General features: G+C 43.8%; 1 protein-coding gene across 3 annotated transcripts in view; it reads left to right on the forward strand.

The window, feature by feature from the left end:
* The window catches only part of CTPS1 (CTP synthase 1), a 41,017-nt gene that overhangs the window by 8,583 nt on the left and 6,779 nt on the right, over positions 1-25,655 (forward strand). For 2 of the 3 annotated variants that reach the window (XM_066376001.1, XM_066376000.1), the window contains exons 2-13: positions 4,573-4,751; positions 6,742-6,912; positions 9,510-9,610; positions 10,640-10,756; positions 13,537-13,620; positions 14,117-14,197; positions 18,038-18,189; positions 19,449-19,581; positions 21,141-21,229; positions 22,741-22,835; positions 23,513-23,575; positions 25,459-25,502. In XM_066376001.1, coding sequence (XP_066232098.1) covers positions 4,573-4,751; positions 6,742-6,912; positions 9,510-9,610; positions 10,640-10,756; positions 13,537-13,620; positions 14,117-14,197; positions 18,038-18,189; positions 19,449-19,581; positions 21,141-21,229; positions 22,741-22,835; positions 23,513-23,575; positions 25,459-25,502 — 1,309 coding nt within the window. Of the gene's footprint in view, positions 1-1,246; positions 1,381-4,572; positions 4,752-6,741; positions 6,913-9,509; positions 9,611-10,639; positions 10,757-13,536; positions 13,621-14,116; positions 14,198-18,037; positions 18,190-19,448; positions 19,582-21,140; positions 21,230-22,740; positions 22,836-23,512; positions 23,576-25,458; positions 25,503-25,655 lie in introns of those variants that run through there. The other variant, XM_066376002.1, reaches the window with a different exon arrangement.

Here is a 25,655-nt window from a genome sequence, read left to right on the forward strand (position 1 = left end):
CAATAAGTTCAATAAAAAGGAAAAAAAATCCTTCAATGAAGATATAGAAGAACTTGCCACAAATTGCTTCTAAGGAATAGGAACATTGGGGTATAGATACAAGACTTTTCAAGTCTACCCTTGTGTAGTGTTTGAGAAAAAAATCAACATCTGCATGTATGCACTACTCAATAGAAAAACAAAAACCCCTCCTCAAAAGCTACTATGGTTTTCCATTGCTCCTAGGAGAAAAGATATTCTTAACTTGGTCTATGAGCTCGGCATAGTACAGCCCTGTCCACCTCTCCAGCCTGCTCTCATATGACCCGCTCTTCCTTTGGCTCTCTCCAAGACAGTTACACTGGCCTTCCAATTCAGCTGTGTGAGGCTCTCCGGGCTTCAGGCCTTTACACAGGCTTTTCTTCCTGCCTCACTCGTTCTTACTCTAAACTTCAGGTCTTGCTTTAAAAGACACTTTTTTTTAGAAAAGACTTCCCTGCCAGTATCTCCAACCCCCCCCCCCCCCCACTAGATTTGGTCAGCACCCCCCCCCCATCCCCACTCCCCTAAGCACTTATGAAAATCCATTAAGTGTAATTAGCTGATCAGTGGGCCTCACTACATCGTTGGACCTCAGACAGGGTCCTTTGGAGCCCAGCACAGTGTGGCACAGTGAGTGCTCAGTGAGTCTTAGCTGGACGACACAGTATCTCAGGACCGCTGTCAGGCTAAAGCAGCCACCACGGGGCTGATGTTGAGGAAAGGAGAGCTAGAGGAGGAAGGAGCTTGTGCCCAGCCGCCTTCTTGACCTTCCCTTTTAAAGGCGGGGGCTCAGGAGGTGCGGCGGGAGAGATGGGTTGGGGTCGCACCACCAAGAGCTGCGACCATCGTGCTCACTGGTAGGGCGGTTCAGAGACACCGTGCGATGGATCTAGCCTTCTTTAGAAGGCTGCTGGAGCAGGGGGCTGCAGCCAGGTCACAGTTGTGAATTCAAAACGGCCTTCTTCCTCTTAAGAGAGAAAGCCTGAACCACTGGCAGTGACGAAAGCTCCTTGGCAGAAATGCCACAACCTGCCCAGCCTCGAATGCTACCTTTCCTGTCTCAGCAGCCCGCAGCCCAAGGACCACCTCACCAGGTCCCCAGGCTAGGTGGAGAGAGCGTGTCCGTCCCGCGCCTGCGCATTCGGAGACCTGCGCCGCACGCACTCCGACTCTGCCCTAGGGAGGGTCCGCACGCCCGCCCCGCCCCCCCGCCTCTGCGTGCGCACCGCCTAGGGCCCGCCTCCGCGAAAGACTGCCGGGCGCATGCGGCTGGGCTGCTTCACTGGCTGTCGGGGGGCGCACTGTGCGTGTCTCCCTCCTAGCTCCTTAGCCGACTGGAGGATTAGAAGCGGGCCTCAGGTAGGCTGACTCCAGAGATCCCGGGGGAGCTGTTCTCCGGTACAGGAATCGGCAGCGCGAGCTCAGCCCAGCGTGGGACAGCCCCACCGCCGGGTGACAGACACCGCTCCCACCAATCAGGGGTGATGTGGGTAGCCGGCCTGCCCAATGAGTTGCGTGCCTAACGGGAGTGGGGCGGGTGGCCAGGCCGGCTAGGAGCCGGCTCCCGCGCGCGGGGCCGCGTGGCTGGGCGCCCTGGGGAGACGGGCTGCAGTGGGCGTGGGGCAGCAGGGAAGGCCGCGAGGCCCGGTGTGCGGGGCCTGGCAGCGGGAGGCCGCGGATGGGTCGTGGGATGGAGAGGGCCGTAGAGCGCTAGAGCCCGTGGCTGCGTCTGCATTCTGTTTGCCCTCGGCCAACATCCCTCCGGCCTCACTGCACGGCCGTTGCTTCCCCGGTAGAGGGTTCAAGGTCCGAGCAGGCTTGGATGGTTTTCGCGGCCTAGGCTCGGCCCCCTCCCGCGAGCTCCGATGCCGGGGGCGGAAGGGGCTTTGGAAGTCGCGGGGCCTGACATCTCCCGGTGGTGTTCCCTTCGGCTCTACAGCCGGCCGTCTCCCTTCCCGGCAGCCCACAGTGTAGATGTTGCATATTAAAGTTAAGTTCACAACGTTTACATGGTGCATTTTCGTCTACAGTCATAATTTTGAATCCTCAGCAGTCCTGTGACAAGCAATGTGGAGATTCTCAACCCCATTTTACAGATGTAAGAACGGGCTTCAGGCAGCTTAAATGACTTGACAGGTCTCAGTACACAAGTGGCGGAGCTGGAACTGGATCTCACATTTAACAACAACAAAAAAGCAACAGCTTTTTTTCATCTTTGTTGAATTCCTCATGCATCTTGATTTTTGTTATTTCTGTGCTTGAAAACCTTTTGATGTCTCCATCATCTTCAGAATAAAGTTCAGTTTGGACATTGGAGTTCCCACGTGATTGGATCCCTTGCCCACATTTCCAGCATATTTCCCACCTCCTCCACTTCCCCCAATCTCTTGTCTTGGCCCTACTTCTGTCTTCTGTCAATAGCCTTCACCCTCCTGTTCACTCTGTTGTTCCCTTTCCCGTGCTTTAAGTCTTGTAGTCAGCCCTTCAAGGCCTATTGCAAGTATCAGGGCAACAAAGCAGGAGCAGTGTGGGTCCCCTCCTTGGATTTCTCTTAACCTAGACGGGTCATGGTACGATACCATGATGTTGCCTCAACGCTTTCTGCTCTCTTTTCTTCCTCCTTTATACATACCCTTTTATGTGTTGTCCTTCTGCTCTTGCCATCCCTGGATGACTCATTTCTTTCTAAATGTTTAATCTCTAACTGGACTGCCAGCAAACTGAGATATGGGTCCAAATCTGATTAATTGTGGTCTCTAGAGTGTCTGGCACAGGAGCACGTACATAATGGGTAGTCCATGAACGTGAGTGGATGGGTCCTGTCGGCTCCCACCTGGTCTCTAAGTATATTGAATGTTTATTGGTGGGCACTGGGAGACTGCAAGAATCACCCCTAAAGAGAGTTTTCTTCCTTTTAGAGTAAAATTGGGGCAATTCAAATGAAAATTGATGGGATGAGTCTTCTCACTCTGAAACTCACTTTAAAGTGGCTGAGGAATTTCTAGGAACATCCAAAATTGAGTAAGACCAGGCATAGTTTTCAGGATATGCCTAGCTAGGACATACCTAAAATATAGCCAGAGTCTGATATTCATGTGTCAGTAAGGAGCTGAAAGGGAACCATCAGAACAGTGTTTCCTCCAAAGGTTAGGGAGTTGGGGTCAAACAAGTTTGAGGAAACTGCATATTGTATACTCCTTTCTGGAGGTCACATTGAATGTTAACTTATTAAAGGCTTCCAGAGTCTTTTGTTAAAGAAACCAATTAACTGTTTAACTGGCACTCTAGCATGTCTCTTATTTATCTGTCTCCAACCCTTTTTGAGAATCCTATTAGCATTTTATAGAAACCAAGAAGCATGCTTTTAGAAATGCTGCAATAGAGGATAGAGCAGGACATGGTCACGGTGTCTTCCTGTCAGGGCAAAGACATTCTAAGCCTTCTTATCTCCTTGCCAAGAGTGTTCATTCCTGCTTTGGGGAGGAGCTGAGTAGGGGAATACTTCAAGCAGAACTCACAACTCCCGGTTCCTTGTTCCTTTTCTTAGCTTATTTTTATTATATCTTGGCTTCACATGAAGTGTTCCCGGAGAAGGACCTGACCGTGCCAGAGCAAGCATTCTCTTTTTCTCTTCGGTGATTGTGTTTTTTAATGTTGATCACATTTAGATTTGTTGACCAAATGATGTTTCTGGGCCTCTGAAGCTGTGGGCTAGTGATAAATTCTCCCTGGTGAGCCTGTTGCCGTCTCCTCCACTTCCTGTCTGTGCTGTTTTACCTGCCCCTTGCTTCTGTTTCTTCCAGACACTGCCACGACTGTCTCGCTCTTTGGATTTAATCTAATCTGCCCTCTTTGAATCCTCTGCCCATGATGTGCTTCATACTGGTTTATTATCTGCTATCCCTTTCCTCTGATATATAAAACTCTCTCAGATCAGAGGTGGGAGAGATTGCTGGCAAGGAATAAGTTGTTATTAAATTACAGAAGAGAGCTACCTTTAATTAAAAGATTTTTAGGTTTAACTGCAACTTCTTTTAAATGTTGTTCTTTCCTTTTATCCTGTTTTCTATAACCTAGAAGAGCTGTGTTTTCTTGGTGCTATATTGTAGTTTAGTCAAAGACACTTATTTCTTTTAGGGAAATCAGAGTGTTCATCCAAGAGTGAAATTGGTTTCCCCATGTAGGGAAGATAATGAGCTACCTGCCAGGTATTCCATCGATGGTGATGTCAGCCAACATTTGGGGCATGGTATTCTATCAATAGCTTTAAAGCTCTTTTTTCTTATTTCTTTTTAAATTAGGCTGCCTCTCAGGGTTGTTGTCAAAGCTTTAATAAAAAAGGTATGTTACTTGATTAGCAGTTGTTCTTCAACTCATATTTGACTAATGCCGTTCAGTGATCTAGGAACCCACAGAACAACTTCCGAAAGTCATGTGACAGACAGGAAAACCAAGGCTCCAAGAGGGTTAAAGCTAGTAAGTGGCAGAGCCGGTATTTGAACCTAGATAAGTTTGATCTGTTGATTAATCTGTAATTTTTCTTTCTTGCAGGTCAAAAAGTAAAATGAAGTACATTCTAGTTACTGGTGGTGTTATATCAGGAATTGGAAAAGGAATCATCGCCAGCAGTGTGGGCACAATACTGAAGTCATGTGGTTTGCATGTAACTTCAATTAAAATTGACCCATACATTAACATTGATGCAGGAACATTCTCTCCTTATGAACATGGTAAGCAAAGTGCATTTTTCCTTTTATTTATTTATTTATTTTTAAGATTTTATTTATTGATTTTACAGAGAGGAGTGAGAGAAGCGAGACGCTGTCAACACCCAGTTGCTTCACTCTAGTTGTTCATTGGTTGCTTGTGGTATGTGCCTTGAATGGGCAAGCCCAGAGCTTCAAACCGGTGACCTCAGCATTCCAGGTCAATGCTGTATCAACTGAGCCACCACAGGCCAAGCTTGTTCTTCTTTTTTATTTTTTAAAAATAATTGTGTAGTACATAGGAGAACATGTCAGTCAGTCCTTGGAAATTGTGTATAGTTTGCATGAGATAACTTGCATTTCTTGCCTTCTGGAAAGGTCCTTAGAGTAGCAGAATGATGGCTTTCTCACCTGGACAGAGAAAGCAGAAATATTAATATGCAAGGTAGTGATTAGAGCTCAGAGGTTTCTGTAACAGAAATAACAGATTATATTTTTGGTGGCTGAGTGAAAATTTGTCACTTCAATTGCAGAAAGGTAATCTGGTAACTCAGTTTCCTTCAAACATTTGAGAAGAGGGGTTATATCGATTCTTTATGACCCCAAGCTTTAGAAATAGGACTCAGGGAAAGAAGTTATACGGACATAGATTTTTCCCTGATGTAAGAAAGAGCTTTATAATAGCAAGTGCTCTCTAACACTGAGGTAACTGACTTCTAGAAATTGTGAGTTCCTTCAGTGGAGGCGTTCATTCAAATAGGCTAAAGGACCACTTTGTAGATAGAGATCTAAGAAATAATAGCTGCTTGAGTTGGATGATATATAACCTGAAGATTCCGTTTTGCTAACAGTTTGGATGATATAAATAGCATCTTTTAAGGTGAGTGAGAAGTTGAAACTGTTAAGGGAAGATAGGAGAGTACCTGTCAACTGTGATGCATGTGTGACTGTCTGACTTACTTAAAAGGTTAACTGCTTAAAAATGAGAGTAGATGTACTGTTCAAATGTACTTCTTAAACTTTTAAATTTTTTCACATCTATAAGGATGAATGTCACCAGGGCAAAAACCTTTCTGTGAAATACTATAAATAGCGACAGAAAAGGAGAGATGTACTGGAGCAGTGTTTCATACAAAATTCCTGAGCAGAGGAGGAGAAATAAGACATTTTTTTTCCGTTTCCTGTTTTTGAGCTTATCTTTTACTGTAATGGTAGGAATGAACTGTTTTGGGCAAAATTTCTAGAATGACGTTTCAAGGAATGAGTGTTAATGGAATGAGGGAAACTTTGCAGTTTCACAGCTTTGTTTAGGACAATAGTGTAGCCCAGAAGCTGGCTTTTAGAATCAACACGTCCTTAATATACACTGCTCACAAAAATTAGGGGATATTTTAAAGTGAATATGAAGCGATAAAAAAAAAGCATTTGATTTTTTTTTATTAAACAAGAACATCAGAAAAGCAAATGACAAGTCAAAGAAAGTTTGATGATGCAAATGAGATGGAAAACCAACTTTTATTTCATTGGTGAAAATGCACTATACAAAAGGCTGAAAGTACTGGAGTATCTGCACGTTCCCTGATCCCCTGATTTTTGTGAGCAGTGTATATGATATATCTTGTTTAAGTTTTGAATCAAATCATGCTTTTATCACACTTCAAATCTTGCTCTGCTCAAGTAGTAGACTTTGTTGAAAACAAGAGATGCCAGACTAACTATAAAGTCCCCTGTGTCCACAGCCCTTTGGGCCGTGATTTCCTGCCATTCCATGCTGTTTCAGAATTCTTCCTGATTCAGACTGAGTTTGTTGACAGACTGGAGTGTGAAGTTACCTTTTGGAGAACGGTCGGTGATTTTTCTTTTGTGTCCTATTTAGTTTTCTAGAAATAAATTTCTTTGCTTCGTGTATATGTATGCAGACTTTGTTCTAGTCAAGTGTCTATATATTGGCATGCGAGCTGTGCCACAGCATATGTTTTTCACTTACCCTAAACGTTTTCACTGTTTACTGCAGGTGAGGTTTTCGTGCTGGATGATGGTGGGGAAGTTGACCTGGACCTGGGCAACTATGAGCGCTTCCTTGACATCCGCCTCACCAAGGACAATAATCTGACTACCGGAAAGATATACCAGTATGTCATTAACAAGGAGCGCAAGGGTGATTATTTGGGGAAAACTGTCCAAGGTAATACTGGATTTGCCTTCACAGCAGAATTTCTTCTGTGTGCTGTTACAGAAATGTGCCTGTAGCTGACTCAGAAAGTAACTCGAAGAATTCATCGCTGCTGGATAACATTGCAGCTGTCAGTCTAGGGGCGTGATACGAGTTGAGAGAGCTGTTGTCTGTATACAGTGATGAGTGTGAAGTGATGAAGGCAACTAGATTAGGGCAGTAAGCCAGACTGTGTGTGTGTGGTGTGTGTGTGTGTGTAAGCAGTGATAGGGAAGAGAATATCCATTGTGTGCACTGGCTTTGGCTAGCCCTCAGTGCGGATGGGCCAGGGGGAGCCTGAGAAGTGGGGCTCTGGGTCATCCTGAGCTACCACCAGCCCAGCTCCCCTTGTATCTGTTTGCTGTCTTGGGGTTTTACACACCATTCATTTGAGAAAAGTGCTGGTTTGAAAAAGGTGGGGTTGGAAACCACTGATCTTTAATTGTAATGGCATAGGTCTCGATTTTGGGGACCACTGAAAAGGGGCTTTCATGTGAGGTATGAGAATACATCTGCTCTTGGCTTTAGGCTTTATTGGACTGAAAGCCAGAGGCTCCACTGACAATGAGCAGCCCCAGACCAGATTCTGGGCTAATCAGGTCATGTTTATAACATTGCTCTGCCACTTACCAGTGTTGTGAACATGGACGGATTACTTAACCTCTCTGAGATCTGGGGTTTTTTCCTGTAAAATGAAGATAATAACAGTGTCTACCTCTCCGGGATGTGAGGAAGATTAAAGGAGCTGAATCAGTAAAGTGTTTCTCTTTGAGTTCCTGACACACACAGAGGGATCAATTTGGAATTATGATGATCTTGAAGATAAAGCTTGTTGTTCTAGGCTCCAGTGTGGTTATCCATTTATTCATTCATTCCTCAAATATGTTGTGAAGGCTCACTGTGGTCAGACCTCTCTGGTGTTGAGAATACTTGATGAATGGGACCAGAGAGGCCATTGCTCTTGTGGAGGTTACAGACAGGTGGGATGAGATGTCTGATAGGAGCTGTGACAGAAGAGGAGTGGGGAGAGACTGAGAAAGTGGCAGTGAGAACCAGCTGGACAGGTGGTCAGGGAAAGCCTCCGAGGAGAGGATGTGTGAGCCAAGAGGCCAGCCATGGGAGGAATGGGAGAAGGAGGGCACGCACGACATGTACAAAGTCCCAAGCTGCCAAGGGCTTGGTCATGGAAGTGGTGGGGAGCTGTTTAAGGCTGAGCAGTGACCCAGGGGCATGGTCAGAGAGGTGGGTGAAGCGGGCTGCAGCCAGTTTATTCGGGGCATACAGGACCACAGCCTGGAGTTTGGATTTTACTCAGAGCATAAACTCAGGAAGTGGTGAGCTCTGATTTGCATTTTTAAAAGCTCACTTTGGCTGCTGTGTGTGGAATAGATAATGAATATCCTTGTGCTTGAGAAGCCCTGCTGGCTGTATACATAGTAAGTTAAACAGTAATCTCTGCCCCTTCAGAATTTGCCATCAGAGCCTGACAGCTATGATTTCTTAAAGTGTTTAGCAATAGCTGGCATTTATTGAGCACTGACATACTGGGTATTCTGTTTAGCATTTTACTAGTGCTATCTTTTATAATTTCTGCAGCTTTATGAAGTAGAAGCTGTTACCTCCAGTTCATGGATAGGGAAATCGAGCTTAAGAATAGTACGTAGGCCTTGGCCTGGTAGCTAAGTTGGTTAGAGCATCGTCCCAAGGTTGCAGGTTTGATCCCTGGTCAGGGCACATACAAGAATCAACCAATGAATGCACAAATAAGTGGAACAACAAATTGACGTTTCTCTCAAGTCAATAAATAAAAAATTAAAAAGTAAAAAAAGAATAGTTCAGTAATTTGCCCAAAGATCCACCCCTACTGAGTGGTGAACTGAGATGTGAATGCAGACAGTCTGAGCTCAGATGTTGTGCTCCCGACTCCTCTGCTGCCCTGGGCTGTCTCTCCAGTGGCTTGTCTCCCTATTGGGAATCTGGAAACATAATGGAACTGGGTTCTGGTCTCTCTTGTTCCTGGGATGGCTCCCAAGTGTGACATGCCCACCGTTAGCTGTAAGCAGTAGCATGGCCATGTGGTTGAGTGTTGTAGACGTGCTCGGGCAAGAGCTCTGATGTGGGTCAGGACACCACTCTCAGCCCTATTCTCTTGTAGTGTTTCTAGCCACAGCTTGGAAGTCTGGAAAGGAGGCTGTGGGAAGTGTGAGCCCCCAAAAATTAAAAAAAAATTTTTTTCCCCCATTGATGTGAGAGAGAGAAAGGAAGGAAGAGAAAGGATCGACTCATTGTTTCATTTAGTTGTGCACTCGTTGGTTGCTTCTCATAGGTGCCCTGACTGGGGGTCGAACCTCTCACCTTGGCATCCTGGGATGGTGTGTTTTCACTGAGCCACCCAGCCAGGTCCCAAAGATTGTGTTCAGGCCATTTAGGGCTGATCTCAAATATTTTCGTGACCCCTTTGCCTTCCTGTGAAGGCGAAGAGTGCAGCCATTTGTTGTTCCCTTAAGTGTGTCTGCCTCATCGATGCTGACGGAAAAGTGTGAGTCACATACTTCTTTTCTCCTTCTCAGTTGTTCCTCACATCACAGATGCAATCCAGGAGTGGGTGATGAGACAGGCATTAATACCTGTGGATGAAGATGGCCTCGAACCCCAAGTGTGTGTTATTGAGGTATGTATGAATCTTTTCTAAATTCTGTGATTCCTGAATAGGTGACCAAAGGTACATCATCACCCCTTTAGCCAGCCATCGGCATCTGGTGAGACAGGGCCCAGCAAAGGCCTTGACACTCCTGACTGCCAGATGAGGGCCCAGGAATAGTCGTGTGGATTGGCTGTGCTTCAAAAGTGGTACTTTGTCCAAGTGATTCCCCTTTTTCAGCATTTATACATTCACATAGTACAGACTGAAACACTTTTATCCCTTGGTTTCAGTTTCTGTATTCCTGCTTTGTTGATCCTAGCTATTTATTGGACCTTAGTGTTCCTGCGCAAATAGGAGACTCAAAGAAGTTCTAGCAGTTTATAAACTGATGCTTTGTAATACAGAAGTTATTTGTGGCTAATTAGGTGGATAAGATTTAGGTCTCTGCTTTGTGACTCTCCTACAAATAAAATTCCTAGCATATCTTTCACCTGACCTTTTTCTTGAAATGATGTGGAAAGATCCATGATAACCTTGGGGAATGGTCAGCCCATCCAGAAAATATGTGTAATTACTCTTAGTTATTACATGGGGCCAAAGAGTTTAAATTACACTGCCACTGATCATGAACTTGAGATGACAGAGTATAATTATTAGAAAAATAAATCACAGGAGGAAGGTTTAGTGCTCAGCCTCTAAAACAGAGGTCCCCAAACTTTTTACACAGGGGGCCAGTTTACTGTCCCTCAGACTGTTGGAGGGCCGGACTATAAAATAACTATGAACAAATCCCTATGCCCACTGCACATATCTTATTTTAAAGTAAAAAAACAAAATGGGAACAAATACAATATTTAAAATAAGGAACAAGTAAATTTAAATCAACAAACTGACCAGTATTTCAATGGGAACTATGCTCCTCTCACTGACCACCAATGAAAGAGATGCCCCTTCTGGAAGTGCGATGGGGGCCGGATAAATGGCCTCAGGGGGCCGCATGCGGCTTGTGGGCCGTAGTTTGGGGACCCCTGCTCTAAAATAACTTTGTTCTTCTAGCTCGGTGGGACAGTAGGGGATATAGAGAGCATGCCCTTTATTGAAGCCTTCCGCCAGTTCCAGTTCAAGGTCAAAAGAGAGAACTTCTGTAACATTCATGTCAGTCTAGTTCCTCAGGTAAGTCATTCAAACCTTTACTTTTGGGGGGATGGAGAAGGGGGAGAAAAGGATGATTTTCACTCCTGTTTTAAATATTTGAGCTACAGGAAGCAGAAAATAAAAAACTCCTTTATGAATTATAGATTATTATAATCATACTTTTAAAAAAGATTCAGTGGGAAACATTTGGAAAATTAATCAAGGACATTGCAGTTAAAGCTGGTGGATTGAACATGTCTATTGGTTTACCCACAACACGATACTAAAGGGAATTATTATTATTATTTTTTTGTGAGAGAGAGACAGACAGGAAAGGAGAGAATGGGAGAGTGATGAGAAGCATCAACTTGTAGTTGTGTCACTTTAATTGTTCATTGAATGCTTCTCATATGTGCCTTGATGGGGGTTGGGGGGATGCAACTAAGCCATTGACCCCTTGCTCAAGACAAGACAGCAACTTTGGGCTTCAAGCTAGCAACCTATGGGCTCAAGCCAGTGACCATGGGGTCATGTCAGTGATCACTTAAGCCGGTGACCTCAGAGTTTCAAACCCGGGACCTCAGTGTCCCAGGTCAATGCTCTATCCACTGTGCCACCACCTGTCAGTCTATTTTATAGATGAAAATTCACAAAGATAAATAACTATGAAAAGAGTTGACAGTAACAAAAATTAGGAAGGCAGAAAGCAGATGGGCACATAGTAACTGACTTAGCAGACCCAGAAGACCTAGATTCCTACGCCTGCATCAGGAAAAGCAGAGAAGCAACCCCACTTGCCCTGCAGAACCCCTGGAGGCTCAGGAATGGGCAGCATATGGTACTTCTGAGAGTGGGGGTAAGGGTGGGGCTCACAACTGCTGTTTCAGAAGCAGTTAGACCCCAACATCCCCTTCCCTAATTTGCACAGTGGGACATTTGCCCCTCGAGCTTGGCAAAAGACTAGAGGTTTTTTTCTCTGAAGATTGAGGACTGGAATACTGAACTAAAAACATGAGGTTAAGTGTAATTTTATGCTCTTGAGACACCCTACCTTCTTCTGTCACTTGGTTCCCAGAATCTTCGCAGCCCGGCCCGGACCTTCCATGTGGGCAGTTGTAAGATTCTTCTTGGGGCATGTTATTAGCCCAGGGGAACCACTACCTTCAGAGGTTCCCCCATGAAACAGCCAGCCAGAGTCCCAGAGTGGGGACCCTGGTGGACAAGTCCACCCACTGTCACAGAACTTCCAGTTAGTTGTTTTGTTTTTTTAATTTTTAAAATTCATTTTAGAGAGAGGAGAGTGAGAGAGAAAGACAGGAACATCAATCTGTTCCTGATTGTGCCCTGACTGGGGATTGAACTGGCAACCTCTGCAACTTGGGACGGTGCTCTAACCAACCGAGCTATCTGGCGAGGGCACTTCCAGTTACTTTTAAATATGAACTGGCTGCCAGAGATCACCATACGTTTGGAGAAAGTATCTAACATGCAAGAGACCAAAACAACAGGAAAAAAAGAAACTTAGAGGAAATTGAGGCTCTGTGGGGAGCAGGAAACTTAAAGAAAATAAAGCGACCTGTCATCAATATCTTCAGAATTAAGAGGAAATAAACTGCGTCCCACAAAGCTGGATATCCTAAGAAGGGAACACTCAGAATGGACAAGAATTCTTGGAAATTAAAAATTGGATAGCAGAAAAGAAAAATTTGAGAGAAAGAAGGTTGAAGAAATATCCTAAGAAGTAGAGCAGAAAGATCAAGAGAGAGAAAAAGCAAGAAAGTTAGAGGACTGGTCCAGTTCTAACATTCAAATAATATGATTTCCCCCAAAATACCAGCAATGGAGAGGGAAAGAATCTAAACCAGGGGTCTGTGAACTATGCCCCACGGCCAAATAACTGAGCCACACCCTATGTTCATTTCCCTGCTTTGTGTTAAAATAGGAGTTGTGTAGTAGTGACAGAGACGGGATAACCAACAAAACCTAAAATATTTATATTTATTATCTGGCCCTTTATAGAAAAAATTGTTGACTCTAAACAATTCAAGGAAATTTTCAGACTTGAGTTTCTAGATTGAAAAAGCCCATGGAATGCCTAGTATATCGAATGAAAATGAACCACACCAAGGCACATCATTGTAAAATTTCAGAGAAATGGGGCAGAAATCCTGAAAGGCTCTAAAGAGAAACATCAGGAATCAGTATGGCCTTCAGCTTCTCACCAGCAATACTGGAAGCTGAAAGATAGTGAAGCTGTTTCCTTAAAAATTCTTGGGAACATGATTTTCAACCTAGAATCTTATACCCAGCAAATGTATCTGTTAAGTGTAAAAGAATAAAGATAATTTAGTACATAGAAAAATCAGCATACCAACAAAACGAAGCAAAAAACCAACATTTGGACCAGAAAGGAAAAGAATGGTAACAATGGACAATATTTAAATACTTTTAAAACTTGTAAACACTGAAGAGGGCTCATGAGGCAGGGGCTACAGGCAGCATGTGTGTGCCGTATCTAGCAAGGGAATCAGTAGAAAAAGCCTCAGACTAAATGTCAAGAAGTAGAGCAAAGCATACAAGGAGGATCAGTTAACAGACAGAGAGTGGCTGTCTCTGGGGTTTGCTGCCCCTGGTCTTTAGGACAGACTTCGTAGAGCTTTTGACTAAAATACATGCATATGTAACTTACAAAAATAAAAACTCAATTAGATAAGAGATCAAATGATCTATTTCCCTATTAAAAAGGGGGTTAGGGAAAAGTCATACTTGAAAATTCCTATTATAGAGAAATTAGTTTTTTTTTTCCTTTTGTAAAATAGCCAAGTTCAACAGGGGAACAGAAGACTAAACCCACCCAGAACAGTGTTCGGGAGCTCCGAGGCCTTGGGCTTTCCCCAGATCTGGTAAGAGTACTCGGATTACCTGGTGTCAGCATGGTCTTGGTGTCTAATTAAAATCTCTCTTCCATAGCACACAAACCCTTTGTTTTCTTGGCGTGCTTTTGGTTGATGGTGGAGAAATAGGTCTAGTTCTTTGAAGTGGGGCTGTAGTTTACAAAGATTTCCTTGCCTGACGTGTATATGGTCGTGTCTTATTTCTCCTCTCAGCCAGTCGTTTATTCTCTTTTCCCTCCTAACCAAGCACACTGATTGAGGAACCAAGCCAACCCAGTTGGCTCTTGCACTGCAGTAATCTGTTCATTTGTACTGCCACTCTGTTCCATTTTTCCAGTTTGGGATTTAAGAATTTCAATTTTGCAAATGGGTAATTATGTCATAATATACATGCATTGTGCTAGGAGTTAGCTTAACAATGTTATGTCTGCTTTAATTTCAATCAGGAGAAAAACCCAGCTTTGTAATCCCTTCTGTCTAAATGTTGTGCTTTCTTTACTGCCAGGTCGTGTGCAGGTGCTCAAATCCACTCGACACATCTGTGAAAGAGAAAATATCCATGTTCTGCCATGTTGAACCTGAGCAAGTGAGTAGAAATTCTGCCTTCACGTGAATCATTTTTTGCTTCTAATTATCCTAAATTCTCTTAAGCAGTTTCCAAAGGCTGGTTGGTTATGTCATGATTTGAGAACATAGACTGTTCCCAAGAAATACTGGTACCACTGGCTCTGTGACGCCATTACCTTCTGTCTTGTGGTTCCCTGCACGTAGTTCCCTCTTGCAGGGTACGGGAATTCTAGTGGTGATAAGCTGAGGTTGTGGCTTTGGTCAGGTTTGGCTGAAGGAGAGTTTTTATGGATTGTTTTGCTACTAGGTTGAGGATCAAGAGACTGAGCAGGGGAGCCCAGCCGGCCTAGAAAGGGGAGAATGAAGAAGCAGGGTTAGAATAAGAGAAATCTATTTGCAAGGAGTAATGAAGAAAATATAAAAATATTAAAACCATTGGCCTGGCATTGAAGTGAGTGGAGCAGGAGGAAAACCATTCACCATTATGGAGGAAGCTGTCATCTCCATGTCCACCATGGCTCGGGCTTCAGGGTGTCAGGGTAGCGGGGGGCCTGAGATCAGTGTTCCTGGTGTGATTTCTGAACTGGGATCCCTCTCACAGGGATTCATAACATATCTGGTAACATAAGAATAATTTCATTGTTATGAACAGTCTTTCTATTGTGCACTTCAATTATTATTTATTTGTTTGTTTGTTTATTTTTGCTATTTGGGAAGCACTGAATTCAGGTAGAAACCCAAACAATGTTTCAGTTTGGAGGTGAAAGTAAGAAGTTTATGAGAAGGGATAAAAAAGAATAATGACATGAATAGAAGGAAGGAATTTCTGTTGGTGTTAATAAGTTCAAAAAGGAGTTTCTATAAGTAAAAATAAGCTGTTATTCTTTAACTATGCATGGTGGTGCTAATTCTAAACATTGCCTTTAATTTTCAGACTGGTACAGAATGTGTTTTCCTGTTAGCTTTGCAAACAATCGTTTGTAATGCAGTGCTGTTTTGGCCCAGTCCAAAGATTTTTCAGCCCCGTTTAAACATTCTAAAGGTTTGAGGAGGAAGACAGGCAGCTCTGACTCCATTTTGAAGTGGCTATGTTTGTCGATGTAAGAAAATCCAAACCAGTGGGTTTTTGTGAGTTTATTTGAGCCAAAACAGGACACATCTAGAAGGAAGTTCTTAACAGACAGAAAAATGTTTTTGTGCATCAATTATTTTAGATATTTCTATCCTAGCAAAGGATGGTAATTCAATTCTGTAATAGACTAGGTTGTCATTAAAATTATTCACTTTAAAAATGTGACATGTATTTCTGTATTTAAATTTGAATTTCAAATATTACGCCTGTTAATTGTGTTGCTTATCTTAATGAATTCTGAGTTCTTTATATATGCTTTGTGTAAGTCTTTTTGTCAGGTGTGATTTGCACATTTTTTCTCCTAGTCTGTGGCTTATCTTCATTTTCTTTCTTTTTTTGTGTGTGTGACAGAAACAGAGAGAGGGACAGATAGGGACAGAAAGACAGGAAGGGAGAGAGATGAGAAGCATCAATTTTTCGTTGTGGCACCTTAGTTGTTCATTGATTGCTTTCTCACATGTGCCTTGACGGGGGGGGGGGGACTACAGCAGACCAAGTGACCCCTAGCTCTAGCCAGTGACCTTGGGCTCAAGCTGGTGAGCCTTGCTCAAATCAGTTAAGCCTACACTCAAGCCGGTGACCTTGGAGTTTTGAACCTGGGTCCTCCACATCCTAGTCCAACACTACATCCACTGCGCCACTGCCTGGTCAGGCTATCTTCATTTTCTTAATGTTATCTTTTCATTTCTTAATGGTGTCTTTTGGAGCACTAAAGCTTTTACATTTTGATGAACTATATACATATATATATATTTTTAATAGACTGTGCTTTTATTTTTTCTTTTGTTCTTTTCCAAGTGAGAGGAGGGGAGATAGAAAGACAGGCTCCTGCATGCACCCTGACCAGGATCCCCTCTACAGTCCCTTTCTGGGGCTGATACACTGCCCATCTGGGGCCATGCTCACAACCAAACTATTTTGAGCACCTGAGGCAGAGGCTCCAGGAAGCCATCCTCAGCGCCCAGGGCCAATGCACTTGAACCAATTGAGCCATCACTGTGGGAGGTAAAGAGAGAGAGAGAAAGAGAGAGAGAGAGAGAGAGGGAGGGAGAAAGAGAAGGGGGAGAGGGAGGGATGGAGAAGCACATGGTCGCTTCTCCTGTGTGCCCTGACTGGGAATAGAGCCTAGGGCATCCATATGCCAGGACGACGCTCTACCACTGAGCCTTCCAGCCAAGGTCTTTGTAAAGTTTTTTAGATTAATTTATAGGTATTTATAATTTACTATATATATGAATGGCATATATATATATATTTTTTTTTTTTTTGACAGAGACAGTCAGAGAGGGACAGACAGACAGGAAGGGAGAGAGATAAGAAGCATCAGTTCTTCATTGCGACATCGTAGTTGTTCATTGATTGCTTGTTCATTGATTTCTCATATGTGCCTTGACTGGGGAGCTACAGCAGAGCAAGTGACCCCTTGCTCAAGCCAGCAACCTTGGGCTCAAGCCATTGACCTTAGGGTTTTGAACCTGGGTCCTCTGCATCCCACTCCAAAGCTCTATTCACTGCACCACTACCTGGTCAGGCATGAATGGCATATTTTTAAAAATTATATTTCCTTATTAGATATGACCCATGTATAGGAAGCCGTGCTGGTTACTGCTTATTGATCTCAAGCCAAGCTAACATAACTAAAATTCTGTTAGTTCTAATTGTTTACCTGTAAATTTTCTTTTTTTCTGTGTGGATTAAACAATAATATTGTATGCAGTTAGTGAGAATTGTTTCTTAATTTTTCAGTTCATACACTTTTTTTCTTATCTAATTGTAATGGCTAATATCTCTAGTACATCACTGAATATATGTAGCCAGTTTTGCCTTGTCCTAGACTTTTGCATTAATATTAAGTAGCAAACTAAATGACGTTTCCTGTGGGTCTTTTATATTTCCCTTAAAATTTCTGATTTACCAGGAATTTTTATTATGAATAGGTTTTGAATTTTTAGTAAATGTACATCCACTGCAGGAGTCTGTATTTTTTTTTTCTTCTATAATCTGTTCATGTAGTGAATCCTGCTGTTAAATATCCTAATATGGTGGTTCTCAAGCTCAGCTTTAACCCTTTGAGTAGTATGAACGTTCATGTACGTCCTCGTGCCTCCTGAGTGCAATCGATTTATTTTTAAAATGTGTAAGGTGACATTAAAAAAAGGCAAATGTATGTTCTTGTTTCCATAAGTTGGTCATCAAAGAAACATGATTTTAAGTTAATAAAGCTGTAACTGGAACTAATTTCATTTTTTGAAAAAAAAAACTCACTCTCGGGGGTCAGTGAGCATGAAAAAAACTCACCACTCAAAGGGTTACAAAGTGCTGATGCCTGCCTCCTACTCCCAGAGATAGTGGGGTGCAGCAGGCTTTGGATTTTTAAAAGCTCCCTCAAGTGGTTCCAGCGTACAGCCAAAATTTGAGAACTACTGTTCTGGGGACAAATCCTACTTGCACATGATTTTTTTTTTTTTGAACTACATTTGTAGTTTGTAATCTTTTCTTTTTTAAGGATTTTTATATCCATGTTCATAAGAGAGATTAGCTGCTGTTTTTTAATTCTTCTTGAGTTAGTTGGTTTTGGTAGTTTATATTTTTCTAGAAAATTGCCCTTTTTTTCTGTTTTCAAATTTAGAACAGTTCCTTTCCCAAGGTCATATAGCTAGTAGGAGGCTGTCAGCCGCTTAGTTTTTGTTTGTTCTTATTAACTAACCTCTGTTGCTTTTTAAACAGGTGATCTGTGTCCATGATGTCTCGTCCATCTACCGAGTCCCCTTGTTATTAGAAGAGCAGGGAGTTGTAGATTATTTTCTTCGAAGACTTGACCTTCCGATTGAGAGGCAGTCACGAAGGATGCTGATGAAGTGGAAAGAGATGGCTGACAGGTTTGCCTTATTTCTCCTTCTCGTAGGGGCTCAGGGGGTTCAGCTCTTAGCTTGTGCCATCAACTCGTGTAAGAAAAGGTTATAAATGGTAAGGGGCATTAAGAAAGGCTCAGGCCCAAGAACACAAATGAGTTCAGATTACACACCTACACCCTTGTCTCCCGTCAACTAGAAAGTCAGTGCAAACAGGCATCCTACCGGCAGGGGGTTAACGCACATACCCGAGGCCCACACTAGGGCTGGCCGTGGCCAGAGCTCTCTGGGTGGCATTCCAAATACCTGAGCTGTGTTTGGGAACATGCTACTCACCCTACACCAGAAAAGGATCAGCGAGGATGTCAGTCTTTCCGTACTATTGCTGCCAGAACTCATCACTTGGAGAACTGTTCCTACACCACTTTCCGCCTAAAGCTGTGTGATGCTCACACATCACATCAGCGATTTTCACGCAGCGCCTCAGCACCGTGTGCCTTACTGTAGGTGCAAAATCAGTACAACGAGAGTGATAAGCATTCGGGGGCGGGAACCGCTCATTCCATTGCTGCGATATTTTCATTTTGACATTTCCCTTCAGTCCATGTTCACTTACATGCGCATCTTCATGTAGCTACAAAAATGACACACAGTATTAGGAATTTTTCCCATAAAATATTATAAACATTTTTGCTTTGTTACTCATTTAACTTTATAATTGAAATCTTAAAAAATTCGTATTGATCGATTTTATAGGTGGCTCAGGGGGACAGAGAAATGCTGATTTATTCTTCCCTTATCCATGCACTCATTGGTTATTTCTGTATGTGCCCTGACTGGAGATCAAACCCACAACCCTGACTTATTGGGATGACACTCCAACCAACTGAGCTATTTGGCCAAGACTATAATTGAAGTTTTTAATGAATATGGACTATTGTGTGGATCCTATAGTATATATTAGACTCTTCCCTTCATCACATGAACTCTTTTAAATTGTTAATTGTTTTTACCTTCTGAGATTTTAATTTTTTGTAAAACAGTATGTGTAAGATTTTGAAGCCATCTCTTTGTAATAGCTTCTAAAATCCTGTTTTCTTAAAAAGCCTGCCACATTGAACTGAAAATTGTTTTCTCTTTACTGTTTAGTACATAGAACTCAGATATTAGCTGCTCCCATTAAATTCTTTTCAGACTTGTTTTTCTTCTCTTTAAAAAGAAATTTTGATCTGCTAGTTGTATGTACACACTAAATAATTTGTTGTTTCTTGACTTTTGATTGGTAGATACGATCGCTTGCTGGAGACCTGCTCTATTGCCCTTGTGGGCAAGTACACTAAGTTCTCAGACTCCTACGCCTCTGTCATTAAAGCTCTGGAGCATTCCGCCCTGGCTATCAACCACAAATTGGAAATCAAGGTGAGGCGGGCGGCACAGGTGCCGCTGAAGTGTGAACAGGGAGGCCATCTGCAGGCTCATAGGTGCTGCATATCTGCTTTATGTTTTTGGAGCTCAGAATTTCTTTCTAGGAATCAGAAAGATTCATGTGGGCTCCCAGCTTGGAGAGCATTTCAGGAAATCATGAAGGGGAGAGTAGGAGCAGAGGGACAGTGAATGCTTGAGCTGAATATCAGTGACCAAGTAAACTTGCTGCCACACGGGCATGGGGAGCTCGGCTGCCAGGGGCACTTTGCACAACTGCAGGTCCCAGTGACCTCTGTGAAGTGGGAATTCTCGTATCTACCGCATAGAGCTGGGGTTTCTCTGCAATATGTGTCCAGTCGCCCAGGTCATTAATCTTGTCAGCCGGGCCACGCCTGGCTCTTGCCTCAACATTCAGGGAAGTCAGTGCAGGAAGAAATAGGCAGACGAACAATCTAATTAAAAAGTGGGTAAAAGATTTGAACAGATGCACATGATACATGTGAAAAGATGCTCAACACCTTTCTTTGGTTGTCAGGGAAATAAATGCAAATTAAATCCTAGTGAGATACACATCCTCCAGAGTGGCTAAGAGTGTTGGTAAAGATGTGGAACTCTTACCTTGCTGGTGGGAATGTAAAATGGTACAACCACTTTACATTTGTTTGTTTGTTTTTGTGCCCTGAGGAGTGAACCCGCAGCCTTTGTGTAACAGGACAGTGCTCTAACCAACCAAGCTATCTGACCAGGGCAGTATAACCACTTTTGAAAACAGTCTGGCAGTTTCCTATTAAGTAAAATGTACACTTACTATATGACCCAGCAGTTCCATTCCCAGATAATTACTTGAGAAATGAAAGCATAAGTCCACAAAAAATATTTTTATACAAATGGACCAATTATGCATAATAGCCAAAATATGGAAACAAATGAAGTTCTAGCAGATGCAAAACCTGTGGTGGTAGAAAGCAGATAGGAAGCTGGTGGTGGAGGGGCGAAGGGAGCTTTCGGGACGGCAGGAATTTGTTATCTGGATCAAGGTGGGGGGAGTCACACCTTTGTGTGAATGACAAATTTTTTTTTTTTTGAATGACAAAATTTAACAGTGAACATTTCAAATGGCCCCTTGTCTGCTTGGGGCTTGGGATAAATATTATGCTGTATTTTACTGTGTGTAGATTACACTTCAGTGAAGTTGAGAAAGTTGGAAAGCAGTTTGGGTGGAGGATGGATGGGGGAAAATTGAACAGCGAGAACACTAGAGTCTGCTCCAGTGGGTCCTAACAGATGGCGCATCGAGCGGCTGGAGACGGGTTTGGGGGTTAAATGATTTTGAAGGAAATACTTGTGTTTTAAAATAGAAGAAGGATTTTAAAAGTTTGTTTTAAATTATTACTAGGTTTAAATCTATTAAGAATAGGTTTAAATCTATTAAGAGTATCATTTTAATAACTGCTTTAAAATTGAGAAAGATGGGGCATTGGTAATACTCTTTAGAAGTTATGAAAGAGTGCCCCTGGCATCATGAGCCTGCTGTTTCTTTTCGTTGCCCCCAGTACATTGACTCCACGGACTTGGAGCCCAGCACCTTGCAGGAGGAGCCCGTGCGCTACCACGAAGCCTGGCAGAAGCTCTGCAGCGCTCAGTGAGTAGGCGCTTGGCCTGGGTCCTCTGCTGCTTTGGGGTTGTCTCGGTGGGCGAAGTGCTGTGCTTTCGTGGGCTGGTAGGAAACTACTTGTTTACATATCTTTTAATTATTGAAAAGATTATATACTGGATGATCTAAACCAGGGGTCCCCAAACTACAGCCCACGGGCCGCATGTGGCCCCATGAGGCCATTTATCCGCCCCCGCCGCACTTCCGGAAGGGGCACCTCTTTCATTGGTGGTCAGTGAGAGGAGCATAGTTCCCATTGAAATACTGGTCAGTATGTTGATTTAAATTTACTTGTTCTTTATTTTAAATATTGTATTTGTTCCCGTTTTGTTTTTTTACTTTAAAATATGTGCAGTGTGCATAGGGATTTGTTCATAGTTTTTTTTATAGTTCAGCCCTCCAACGGTCTGAGGGACAGTGAACTGGCCCCCTGTGTAAAAAGTTTGGGGACCCTTGATCTAAACCTTACCAACGTACAGTTTATCAGTGTCGTTGACTCTGAAGAGAACTTGTTCTGATTGTTGAATACATCTATTGATGAGGCTTATTTAAAGATTTTTTCATCCAGAAGATTTGATGACTTCTGTAGAGTCTCATGAGTAGTTTGTTTCTGGTAGCTGCTATTTATAATCGTAAAACATTAGCCAAGATTTCTAGTTCACTAGAAGAATTGAATGTCACGGCGCCATGCGGCTGTGGTTGAGCCCCTCCAGTCAGCGTGGCAGTCTGAGCTGACGAGGAAAGGCCCCCTTCCTACCTGGGGGAGCACATTAAACCAATAGGTAAAAAACGCTTTTATATTAATACACATTAACAATTAGGAAGGAGGCTGTGCCTGGGACAGATTCTGTGTGTATTACATTTTTGTATACTTTTTTTTTTTTTTCTTAATTCAGTGAGAGATGGAGAGGCAGAGAGACAGATTCCCGCATGTGCCCTGACCAGGAACTACCTGGAAATCCCACTAGGGGGTGATGCTCTGCCCATCTGGGGTGTTACTCCATTGCTCAGCAACCGAGCTCTTCTTAGCCCCTGAGGCAGGGGCCATGGAGCCATCCTCAGTGCCCAGGGTCAACTCTCTCCAATTGAATTATGGCTGCAGGAAGGGAAGAGAAAGAGAGAAAGAGAGATAAGCGAGGGGGGGGGGTTGGAGAAGCAGATGGTCGCTTCTCCTGTGTGCCCTGGCCGGTTTCCTAGGACTTCCCCACGCTGGGCCGATGCTTACCACTGAGCTAACTGGCCAGGGCCTTTGTGTACCATCCTTTTACTTGTTAGGAGCACTTTGTAAATATCACCAAGAAAAGTCCATGGTTTTGTGTATGTTTCCTAAGTTCATAGTGTTTCCATTCAGCTTGTTGGCAGTCCTGAAATCACAGGCAGTCTAGTAGCAAAGTGTCCAGAGTAACTTCAGGGCGTCCGTGTCTTGGAAGTGGCTCCCTGGGTGGTTGCGAGCTGGACTGGTGGGAAGGGGTCCCCTTGTGGTGTGCTCTCTCGTACAGCGGCGTGCTGGTTCCAGGCGGCTTTGGTGTTCGAGGGACAGAAGGAAAAATCCAAGCTATCGCCTGGGCTCGGAAACAGAAGAAGCCTTTTTTGGGTAAGAAATAGGAAAGAACATGAGGAAGGGGTCAGGCCGGAGCCCATAAGTGAAACGGGATCATCAAAACCAAACACAGGTGCCATCTGTCCACATAGCAGCTGAAGTCAGAGCCTTTTTGGTTTTGTTCTGGAGAAATTCAAACCCTCCTTTAAAGGGAAAAGTTTAAACTTGTAAGCTGCATGTAGATGTGGAATTTTCAAAGAATGAAACGTCCTTTAGGAAACCTTGTGTATTTACCGATCTTGGCTTTTGGGCAAGACATGGGAGACTGTTTCCTGGCCTCACTTAAAGCGCCAGGTGACTTTAAGGCGCAGTGGAGCAAAGCGATTTGGGATGCTTCCTCCTGCTGTACATTCTAGTAATTTTTGACCAATTGTAAATGGTAACTTAATGGGGGTGGGCAGGAAAACTTGACTTTTTAAAAAGTATCAAATAGAATATTGTTTATTTCTAAAATTGAGTAACTTCCAAAACCTGGAGTCTTTACCTACCGGTGATCCAGGTTTTGAAGTCTGGTTCAGGTCGGGCACAGCAGGGTGCGTCAGGAGGGAGTGCGGGTGGGAGGCTGTGTGCTGTGGGCGAGCAGGGCCCGACCCTGTGGAGAGGGGGAGGATGAGGGGGAGGGGGGCTGCCTTCCCAGCAGAGCCTCACTGTGTTTCTCTCCCACCTGCAAGGCGTGTGCTTAGGAATGCAGCTGGCAGTGGTTGAATTTTCAAGAAATGTGCTGGGATGGCAAGGTAAATGCCTACTTAAACACTGTTAAATTCTTGCTTTACTGTGCCCAGAGAATATGACGCCTGGTGACTGTTGGGTCTCTGGGAGCCGTGGAGGACAGGCCTCGCATCTCAGCTCCTCTTGGGGTGCCTTAACAGGGTTGTTGATTAAGAAGGCGGGGCTCCTCCACGTGAAACCCTAGGAAGGAGGGAGCCCAGCTGAGCAAGCTCTCTTCCCCGCCTTTCCTGCTCGAAGAGCCTCTTGCTTTAGTCACGTGGCCACTGTCTCAGAGCTGGTGTCCAGCAAGAAGACTGGCCTGTGTGAGGCTGTGCAGTTAGGAACTTGGGCTGTGGAGCTGGTCAGACCCAGGCTCAGATTCTGACATTATCACTTATTATGGGTGATTCTAGGCAAATTTGTTAGCCTTTCTAGGCCTCTGTTACCTCTGTAAAGTGGGTTAATAGTGGTATCCACTGGGCGTGGTTGTAAATAGTCAGTGGATTAATACATGTGACTATCCCGGCACAGGGCCTGCACCTAGGATACGGTCATGTCGGCTCTGCCTGGCTGACCGTATCGCTGTGTCCAGACTACCCCCAAACTCAGTGGCTTCCAACACAGTGATTTATTTCTCAGTGTTCTATGGGGGACAGGTTTTCTGCTCCAGGTGGCATGTGTGAGATCACGCTGCATTCAGCTCCGCCCGGCAGGGACATGGCAAAGGGCTGTCCCCGCGGCAGCCCATCAGTTGCCAGTTTAACCTGAGTGTCCTCACAGTGTGGAGACTGACTGGCTTCCAAAACGACAAGCCCACTGTGCAAGCACCTGTCAAGCTTGCTTATGTCCCATGGCCAAGCCCAGAGTCGTGGGGAGAGGGGAACAACCGCATGATGCGAATTCTGGGGTGTGGTTCACTGGGACCACTGTCGGAAGAGTCGGCCACAACCCTTTATTCTCTGTAATCTAGCTGACAGATCCTAGATTTTCAGAATGACCTTATGAGTTCTAAGAAAAATAAAGCAACCCAAAGGAACGTCCAAGTGGTCTGGCTTTACAAAGTGCATGTGAGGCTTCTGTGGCCAGCTTGCTGTTAACAGGCTGGCTCAGTTCACATTTTTCCTGAGCGGTTGCTTTGCTTTTGAGGGCGTTGTGCTTTTAGGGTCTGACTTCGGAGCCAACAGGTACTGTCTTACCACCCACCACCCTAGAGCTGGCCCTCAGGCACTGCCAACCCTTTCACAGCGTCACCTCCTGTCACCACTTGGCTTCCCAGGTAGATGAATGACCTGGTGATGAGCTTTCCGTCAGCTGATCCCTGGCCTTGGTGGAGGCCCAGGAGGGAACTATGTTTAGCATATTCAGATAGATAAACCAGGCACGCAGTAGCAGGAGCTTGGGGCTTTTGCTTTTAGTCCTCAGTGGTTTTGCTTATGGTTAGATAATAGGTTCAGTAAGGGATGGAGAGGTTATTTGTGTTTTCAAATCAGCTAATTTCTGAATTTAGCTATTGAGTGAGGCAATTGAGTGGGTCAGTGAAGAAGAGGAGGAGGAGGAAAGAAATAGTACTTGCCCACCTTGGAGGGAGACAGTGTGAAACAAAAAATGAGAAAAGTTCAGATTACAATATATGAGTTATCATAAGGATGCGTTATCTAAATAAACATTACATCACACGTTTTCATGTCCCCATTTTGTGTAGCTTTGACCCACTCCCACAGAGTTACAAATTTAGTGGAAAACGTGTTTGTATGTGTATTTTATATTTTCAAAATGTTCCTAGTTTTTGTTCTAATCACTGAATGACTTTGAACCAAGGAAGGAAATTCTAATTTAGAGCTTAGGACTGAAATTTAATCAAATTTGTTTGTAATTACTCCCATAATACAAATATTTTGATTTTTTTCAGATGCCAATTCTACAGAGTTTGACCCCAATACCAGTCATCCTGTGGTGAGTCCAGGGTTTGAATCTCAGCAGGGCTTAGAAGGATGTGGAAGGGACGTGTAGGAAAGTGGTTGGTGGAAATGAGACCCCTTGGGTGCAACCCAGAGAACCCTGGGGTCCTGCACTTTCAGGCCTACTGGTGACGAAGACTTTTTTCTT

The sequence above is a fragment of the Saccopteryx leptura genome, chromosome 3 (genome assembly GCF_036850995.1).
Source record: "Saccopteryx leptura isolate mSacLep1 chromosome 3, mSacLep1_pri_phased_curated, whole genome shotgun sequence".
NCBI classification, from domain to species: Eukaryota; Metazoa; Chordata; class Mammalia; order Chiroptera; family Emballonuridae; genus Saccopteryx; species Saccopteryx leptura.